General features: G+C 35.6%; 1 protein-coding gene across 1 annotated transcript in view; it reads right to left on the reverse strand.

Annotated features, from left to right (window-relative positions):
- The window catches only part of LOC135206578 (uncharacterized), a 5,606-nt gene extending 1,722 nt beyond the window's left edge, over positions 1-3,884 (reverse strand). The window contains exons 1-3 of the mRNA XM_064237921.1: positions 3,768-3,884; positions 3,207-3,484; positions 2,346-2,636 (exon numbers count right to left, since the gene is read on the reverse strand). Coding sequence (XP_064093991.1) covers positions 2,346-2,636; positions 3,207-3,484; positions 3,768-3,776 — 578 coding nt within the window. The 5' untranslated portion in view covers positions 3,777-3,884. The remainder of the gene's footprint in view (positions 1-2,345; positions 2,637-3,206; positions 3,485-3,767) is intronic.
- Between the last annotated feature and the right edge of the window lie 6,116 nt (positions 3,885-10,000).

Below are 10,000 nucleotides of genomic sequence, written 5' to 3' on the forward strand. Positions count from 1 at the left end.
TTTTGTAGCGGAGATCACTTTCTATAATCCTGTTGTAGTCTCCAGATTATACTATCATTAAAATTTACAATCAGAATAAAATGTATATAACATACATATTTTAATATTGATAATACCAGACCTTGACATCTAAAAATACCAGAATAACACCATGAATAGAGACCAATAACTGGTAGTCTCGCGGATTTTGAGAAACGAAGTATCAGAAAAATACCGAAAATTCTTTGTAAGGTAAATTCAGTTAACTCTGCCATTAATATTATTGTTTTTTTTTTTTCTTTTTTTTTTTTTTTGTGGGGGGGGAGTGTTGTTTGTCTATCACAGTCCTCCAATTCGACTGGGTGGTATTTATAGTGTGGGGTTCCGGGTTGTATCCTGGCTCCTTAGGAGTCCATCACTTTTCTTACTATGTGCGCCGTTTCTAGGATCACACTCTTCTGCATGAGTCCTAGAGCTTCTTCAGCCTCTAGTTTTTCTAGATTCCTTTTCAGGGATTTTGGGATCATACCTAGTGTCCCTATGATTATGGGTACAATTTCTGCTGGCATATCCCATATCCTTCTTATTTCTATTTTCAGGTCTTGATACTTATCCACTTTTTCCCTTTCTTTCTCTTCAACTCTGGTGCCCATGGTATTACGACATCAGTGAGTGATACTTTCTTCTTCTTCTTCTTCTTCGTCTTATTATTATTATTATTATTATTATATTATTATTATTATTATTATTAGATTATTATTATTATTATTATTATTATTATTATTGCCGCAGCAGTGCTCTCAGCCATAGAGAAACCTACACTTAATTTCTTAATGAAGTAGAAAGGTTGCAGCAACCTCGAGTACAGAATACTAGGTTTGTTGTGCAGTACAGGCAAAATAATTTCATTTCATCAAGTACTCTGGATTTTTGTCGAGCAAAAAAAAAAAAAAAAAAAAAAAACTCAGCGTTGTGAATGAAGATTAAAAAAATTAATTTTGTTACTAATGCACATCATATCAACTTTGTATTTTAATGTTTTTTCTTTTTTCAGCAATTCAGGGGGTGCGAGAACTGATTGCTGACTAAGCCAACTGTTAAGATGGACGCCGTCATAGGCATAAGAGTGACTTCCGTAGGGGGTTAGTGCCGTCAGTGGACTTATGTGGTGGACTGTAGGCATTACTTAGGGTTCTTTGGAGCGTGCTTCGGCCCCTAGCTGCAACCACTTTCGTCCCTATTACTGTATCCTCTTCTCATATTCTCTTTCTTCATCTTATTTTGCACCCCTCTCCTAATACTTTATTCATTGTGCAACTGCTTTGGGTTTTCCTCTGGTGCATCTTTCAAAAACTTTTACCGTCAATTTCCATTTCTGCGCTGAATGACATCATAGGTCCAAGTGCTTGGCCTTTGGCCTAAATTTTATATTCCACTCAATTCAACTCATAAGAGTGACGGTATCTTAAACGGTAAGCATAATGAAATGAACACATATTATGTTTTAAAAAATTAACTATTAATGAAAGCGTCTAAGCACCAAAGGAGTTCATAGGATAGCCAGCTGTCTGATTATGTATACTTTCAATTAGGGCAGAAACCTATCTTGAGAAGTCTCCTTTCATTGCCATTATTACTCCATAAGCTCAGTTGAAGTATCACTCAATTAGACGAATACATTTTAAGTCTGGTTTGTTATTGTGCTAATGTAGCTACGGTATACCTCGAAAAAACGCGTAAAAGAGATGAAAGTGACAGGTGACACCTCCTGCTTATTATTTCTGGTGGTGAAAATTGATAATGGGAATATATTCATAACAAATACAATTACTTTATTAATAATCAAATAATAATGCAAGAAATGAGAATGCTTAGTTTCCTATGAAGAATATTACAGTAAGATTTTGAACTAGAAATTGCCATCTTCTTAAAAGCCACATCATTTTAATAAACACCAATGATTCAAACCCACGAACCAGGAATCGTTTTTTGACGAGATTCTAGCTCTTTTTAACACGGCGATTTGGATTATGGAGCTGTTTTCGGAGTCTGTAGATTAGAGAATTTGAAAGTTCTAAAGAATTGTTCTTCTATCAGATAAATTTGCCTTGGTTTCCTTTTAATATTCAGGAGAAAGTCAAATCAAATGAGAACCATGAAAAAAATTATGTATTCATTTGTTTAGTTTATTTATTGATTGATTATTATTTTTTGCATTTAATCTTTTCAAATTATTTCAATAACCAGAGTTTGGTCACAAACTATATTTTTTATATCTAGGCGTCAGGCTATTCAGAACTACAACTGCAAAACTGCTTATTCATATTTTTCTGAGCAAGGTTATTGAAATAGTTATGAATTTCAGCTTTATTGAAGTTGGATAAATTACACATAAATATTGGACAATATACAATTGGTATAATATTTCCTGAAGCATGTTACTGAGGTGCGCCATAGGCTGTGGCTGGTGCTTCCCGTGAGTCGTCACGAGCACGAAGGGCGTCTTCTGAGCAGCGAAGGCGATCTGGTCGAGGACGAACTGAGGGATTGGGTGGGGGAATTCGGGAGCCACCGGCAGGAGGTCGGATTGGGGTTGGTATCCGTTTTCATTTGCTACGAACTTCACAAGGACTTCGGTGCCATCAGGAGCAGTGTATCTGTGAATAGGGGGAAAGCGAGGATTACTTCTTATGTGTACAAAACCAATAGATATATTAGAATTATTATTCATCAAGAGTAAATATCCTTATGGAACAGCACAGAAGGCTTCCACAAGAATGAATAACCACTCTTGGAAAAATTGACAAGGAAAAAAGATGAAGTTTAGTTCTTTCAAATGTTTATAATAAACAATCTATACATAATCAGTTATATGAAGACATAAATCGAGCCGTAAATACATCAGTAAATAACTCAACAAGATTATCCTCGCCTCCATCTCTGATTGACGCAAAAGGGTTTCAAAAGTATTATTATGTATTCATTTATTTATTTGTTCATCTTTTTCTTGGCTTATTTATTTATCTATTTATTTATTCTTTATGAGCCACGAAGGAAAATGAAAGAAAAACTCGGAATAGATAAGTGACATTTCGCGTAGCTTACTTGTCAATAAATAATGAATGGATAACAGGTTTACTTGGATAGTCTAGTATGCTAATCATAGTACACTCAAGCCAGGAAACTGAATTTCAAGACGTCACTTATGATTAGCAGAAATTACTCACGAATATTGTCCAGCTTGAATGACGGCGCCGTTCTCGGCTTCGGGGGAACCGGCCTTGGCGAAGTGGATTCCGTTTTCAGCTTCGAATTCTACGTTGAACCTTCCGTCTTCCTCCATGACTCTTTCGTCCCTGAGGATGGCCACGCGCTCCCCGGAGTCGTCTCTCTGGACTACCACTCGCTCGCTGACCTCCTCCTCTGAGGAGGATGAGTCGCTAGGGGCTGCATAGTTGTACTGCGGGGCAGCAAGTGCCACGGCGTAGAGGGCAGCTAAGACGATCTGTTTGAACAGAGAACTTTGAATAAAGATTGAAGGAAAATAATAAGGAAAGAGAGAGAGAGAGAGAGAGAGAGGTGTAGGTTTTATTAAGCTGCAGTCTAATTGAGATTCTAACGCTGAAGTCATGTAGATCTTGTTAGTAAAAGCGTAGAAAAGGCAGATGCTTTTTATCCTTTATCTAAAATCACAGAATGCTAAGTGTTAAGCTTTGTCTGCCATAGCCTGCTAGAACAGATTCCTCACATAATTTCCTAGACTTGAATGCACTGGAGATGAAACTCACAAATTTCATGTTGGAGACGCAAAGAAGAACTGATGCTGAAACGGTGTCAGTGAAACCTTATATACTATCGAAACTGCTACGGATCAAGGTTAAATGCTCTATTTCACCAGCATTCTCAGCTAATCTAATACTAGCCCCGCTGAAGTCCTTGAAAACAACTTGCTCTTAAACATTTTCCTATGCCAAAGACAAAAAGTCAGTACCTGTGTCACAGAACTTGTTTCCCCTTTCGGACCTGTTGCATCAGCTAATTATATCTCAAGGCTAACTACCATTTAACCGCCATAGACTCAGAAACACCAGAGCGTCTCTTGTAGATTTGATATCATATAAAAGTCCCCTGAAGACGCCATAAAGCAAGAGTTAACGAGATTTATGGAAGTGATATGTTCGCCCGATGATTTTGTCGCTTAGTTTTAATGAATATTCTTTTTCCTCCTAAAAACCCCTTCTTTTTTCCACAGATTGAGTTTTATTTTTTCTGGACACGACACTACCGATAACGTTATCGATCTTATAAACCAAATGCAAAATCTTCCATGTCCTTTTCGCTTGTACACAGATCTACCCCTAGAATCGTATCAGGATTAGCGTCCACGTTTTCATAAGATCGAAAATTTCGCTCCTCTCTTCATCTTTAGGCAAACAAGAAATAATTATACTACTATATTATATGTGAATACAAAAATATAAATTGTCAGTCATCAGTTCTATGGAAATACAAGAGCTGGGAAATTATATGACTTTGACAATGCTGAGGGCTATGCTTTATTCTTCCACTTGTTTCTCAGTAGTGGGAATAGGAATTGCTGAGAAGGACTGGGAATAGCTCCCACTTCTCTGCTTACACTGCAGATAGGTTTCTTAATCATTTTCAAACTCTAATGATACAGATAAGCAGTCTTTCAAACAGCTGTCACAGCCACAAAAGGGATGAAATTTTCTCTCCGTTCTCGTGGATTTAATTTTGATTTTATGCGAACTATTAAATTTTCCTTTCACGAAGAAAAGGAAAAGTACTCCGATTAGATTCGCTCTCGGTACATGACTAAAGATAAACTGAACTAATAGCTCAAAAATGATGGATTAAAAGACTTTTGTTCAGATACCACGTATCATTGGTTTGTCTAGCATTTTTCTTGCATACTTTCAGTGCTTCGACCTATTTCTTATGCAAATAGCTAGCTTTTATAGAGAGAAAGATATATCAGACTACTAAGGGTGGTCTGTTTAACCAAGTATAACCTCATAGCATTACCTATGGCATTATAAACGTTAATCTAGAGATAGTATAAACATCTCTTGTTGTCGATGTCCTGTTAAGCTGTCTTTCTTTTACGATTTAAAGTAGCCGGTCGTCTTATCATTTCTACGCCATATCTCTAGAAGTAGAATCACTGCTCAATACAGAACTAGTTCATGCAGCAGTGAGGTTTCGGGCCGTCTGGATAGCTACCTAATGTAAAATTCAGTTTCACCTGGCATTAAAGCATCTGTCTTGGTCTGGAGACAAGCTTTTTGTTAAAGGACGTGGATCAGGGTACTTCATCACTTCTTACCCGCAGCCGTTTAGAAGACGAAGAGAAGAGAAAAGAAGAAAGCAGTCTTCAAGAATGTGCTTCATGGCATTTACATATATATATATATATATATATATATATATATATATATATATATATATATATATATATATATATATGTGTGTGTGTGTGTGTGTGTATATATATATATATATAATATATATATATATATATATATATATATATATATATATATATATATATATATATATATATATATATATATATATATATATATATATATATATATATATGTATATATATATATATATATATATATATATATATATATATATATATATATATATATACACGAGGAGGAACATTCATGCTGATAGTCATGTAGTTATTGCGTGAGTTTTTGTATTTCCAGAATTCTTATACAGATAACATTTTCCGAGATAACATTCTTATACAGATAACATTTTCCGAATTCTTCACGATTATTTGACAAGCAATATTGACTTTTCTGAACTTTTTTTCCCTCCTTATTTTATATGATTCTAATTTTAAGAAATGCTTAAAATCGTTGTTGAAAAATAAAAATTAATAGGATTCCACTTAATAATCATCAAGGGATTATTTGACATAATCAGTGGTGTAGTATTGTATTTATTTATTTCTGTTCGTAAATCCTTCAGAAACATTAATATACACCGATAAGATTATTAGAATTGCCTCGAGACAATTTGATACTTTAAACAGCGTTTTAATACTTAAATATTTTCATGGTGCAAGATACTCACTTCGCACTTACAGAAGCCCAGACTAAAAGACAATTAGGGTTCTTGATGTTAACATTTTGCTGATAAAGAGAGTGCGAGATGGTATGGTTTCATCGCTTCGTATGAGATACTATCACTGAAATGACGAAATATAAAGAGCTCACTGTCGTCAGTATCTGGATATATTTAGCTATAGATTAATCATCGTGTGAGAAGAGATGTGCTCTGTCAAATCTAAGGAAACGGATTTAACGCTAAAACCATTCAGGTTTAGGGTGACCATTTGCTCATTAAATCACGCGACAGGTTTTAAATACTAAAAGCAGTCTTATCGCCATTTTGCTTTACGATGGGTCTGGCATTTTCTTGTCTCATGCTGTAGTGCATCAAAATATGTAGTTTTCTTATACACTGACTGTAGCTTACGTCGTCTGGCTTTTTTTTTTATTCTTTTTATTTGTAAGGATAGTATCCAGGTCAATAGTGAAAGGCGGCAAAATTCATAATCCAAGGGCATGACCTTCCAGTTCGCTCCAGATGGGGCTGTTGCACACGAGGGGACTTGCTATTTAATTGGAGGCATCTTACACTGTACCGTCAGAAGTCCTGTATCCACCGACTAACATGAAGTTCGTAAGTGACCAAGAAAAGTTAAAGTGAATTCTGAAAGATATCCGATTATTTCAAACTGATTCAGATGTGTTTAGAAAATTTAGACTTTGCTAAACTCGTGTGAATGACTATTAATTACTGCGCATGAGATGGTGAGAAGAGCTCATGAGCAAAGGGAAATTAAAAACATTGTTATTTTTTTATTAGTAAAGACGCTTTTGCTCATGTGAATGATCATCTTATATTCCATTCATCTCAACTTCACTTGCTTGGCTCTAAACAATGAAAGCTGATCTTGCAATATCTAAGTAAATTATTCATTAGATAAATTTTAAAAACAGGAGGCTATTCGCTTCGTATGTAAGCAGACTACTTAAAGCCTGAATGAACAGCTTATTTCCATTACTTTCAGCTCATCTGCGCTGTGCTTGTTGCCGTGGCCGTTGCTGCGCCACAGTACAACTACCAAGCGCCTGCAGCTGCTTCCTCTCGGAGGAAGACTCGAATGAACGGGTGGTGGTCCACCAACAGCGGGACGACTCCGGAGAACGTGTGGCCATCTTGAGGGACGAAAGAGTCATGGAGGAAGGACGGACGCTTCAACGTCGAGTTCGAAGCTGCAAATGGCATCCACTTCGCCAAAGCTGGCTCTCCTGAGACCGAAATGGTGCCATCATCCAGGCCGGACAGTACTCGTAAGTGTAACGGATGTCATCTTTCCTTTTCTGCGACAAATTTTTTATTGGTTCTAATTTCTGTTATGTTTTGAATATGAAGTGTTTAACCGGTCAGTGGATCAACAGCATTACAATGGATTGTAGGGAAGTGATAGTTCTCCCGCTTGCCATTGTGATCAATGTGCAACGGCTAAGAAAATTTTCAGGTAATACTAAGAAAAATTCCATGGAATGAAATGTCAAATGTGTAAAAAGAAAGGAGAACGAAGAAAATAGCAAACAAAAATAAATAGAATGAGATAAAAGCTGAATAAAGACACATAAAACTAACAGAATTACTCTCCTTTAAACTCAAATACAGGACATGTCATTGTTACAAAGACAGGTGATGCTATGGTAACCTCATAATCCACAGGTACACGCTCCTGACGGTACAGAAGTTCTCGTGAAGTTTGTTGCCAATGAAAATGGATACCAACCAGAGTCTGACCTCCTGCCAGTGGCTCCCGAGTTCCCCCACCCAATTCCCCAGTTCGTCCTCGACCAGATCGCCTTCGCAGAGGAACACGCGCCCGTGGTATCCGTTTCGATGATTCTGCGGAAGAACCATCCGCGTCCTACAGAGACCCCTCAGTAGTCGTTCATCCGGCCAGATAGAGAGAACTCCACCTGCAGCATGATATTATCCGAACTGTTTACATCTTTCATCTATTTATATTTATTATATACAAGCATATGAATGTGACTCAGTTGTATGTTTCAATTTTCCTGAATATTGGACTGCAAAAAAATAATAATAAACCAAGCAGTCACTAACAACAAAAGTAGCTTATCATACACATATATAAAAAGGGTATGTATGTATTTATGCGTGTACGTATGTGTATATCCCGAAGGGGTGTGTCATCCATACCCCCTACTTATGGGTAGTCTTCTTCTTTCCCACCGTTATCCCTACACTAAGGGGTCGGTTGCCTGGTGCACTTTTCCTTACAGCATCAGGCATGGTTTATTAATTGGCAAAGGGGTTTTTACGACCACGTGCTTTTACTGTCATCAACCACAGTTATTGGCGGTGGGCCTCGCCTTTGACTACAAAGTCCACCTGCAAGGCAGCAGTTTCCATAATTATTGGCGGTGGGCCTCGCCTTTGACTAAAAAAGTCAGACTGCAAGGCAGCAGCTGTCATTTTAGTTGACTTTTACGACACGCAGGACCTACGGCGGTAGAATTCTCACACCTATTCTACAGGGTGGACCTCCTACTTGTGGGTATGTAAGCAACCAAATTCGCCACCGTGACTGACCAGAACGGTGCTTAGTCTTAGTTGGTAGATTTATGGAGTTGAAGCCCCGCCAGAGCCACCAGTTCACCCAGCTGTAAAAGGGGACCAATGTCTGCTGTGGTCAAGCAAAAAATAAGTGGAAAATGCGTCGAGGTTTATTCGGTGTAATCGACTTTTCTGTACAGCACGTAAAAGCTGTATGAAACTCAACCACGGCCCATGAAACTCTCAGTGGCGTCCCATGAAACTTTCAGCCACGGTCTGGTGGTGACTTGTGTTATTGTACGTGTTAGACTCACGACCATGGTAAACATTAATCTTGAAAAGAATGAAAAAATACTGAGGCTAGAGGGCTGCAATTTGGTATGTTTGATGACAGAAGTGTGAATGATCAACATACCAAATTGCAGCCCTCTACCTTCAGTATGTCTTACAATAGTATGTTTGTAAGATCTGAGGACGGACAGAAAAAAGCGGACGTAAACAAATACCCATCTCAACAAACTAAAGTGTTGCTCTTGTAGCTTCACCCATAAAGACTTACTGAAAATCATAAGGCTGCAATGTTATGATATATATAATATAGATATATATATATATATATATATATATATATATATATATATATATATATATATATATATATATATAGTATATATATATATATAGATATATATATATATATATATATAGATTTATATTTTATATATATATATTATATATATATTCTATATATATAGATATATATATATATTATATATATATCTATATATATATATATATATAGATATATATATATATATATATATATATATATATATATATATATATATATATAGTATATATATATATATATAGTATATTATATATAATATATATATATATAATATAATATATATATATATGTATATATATATATATATATACATATATATATATATATATATATATATATATATATATATATATATATATATATATATATATATATATATATATATATATATATATATATATATATATATATATATATATATATATATATATATGTGTGTGTGTGTGTGTGTGACAAGTATAACACGTGTCAGCATCTTCTGTTCCTGCTGTTGTTGGCACAAGAAAAAAATTTGATTAGGAAAGAAAATATTGTAAAGAAAACTGAATTTGATACAGGAATTCTCCAAGATACTCAAGAAAAAGAAACTAACTGCTATATCCGTATAGCCTGTAGAATATTTTAACGAAGACAAGTGTCGCACACTGAAGGATGCGGTATCGAGAGATTTATTTGTAAATACTGCAGGCTTATCCTTATGCTATAATATACATTTATATATATATATATATATATATA

This window comes from Macrobrachium nipponense, chromosome 31 (assembly GCF_015104395.2).
Source record: "Macrobrachium nipponense isolate FS-2020 chromosome 31, ASM1510439v2, whole genome shotgun sequence".
Lineage (NCBI taxonomy): Eukaryota > Metazoa > Arthropoda > Malacostraca > Decapoda > Palaemonidae > Macrobrachium > Macrobrachium nipponense.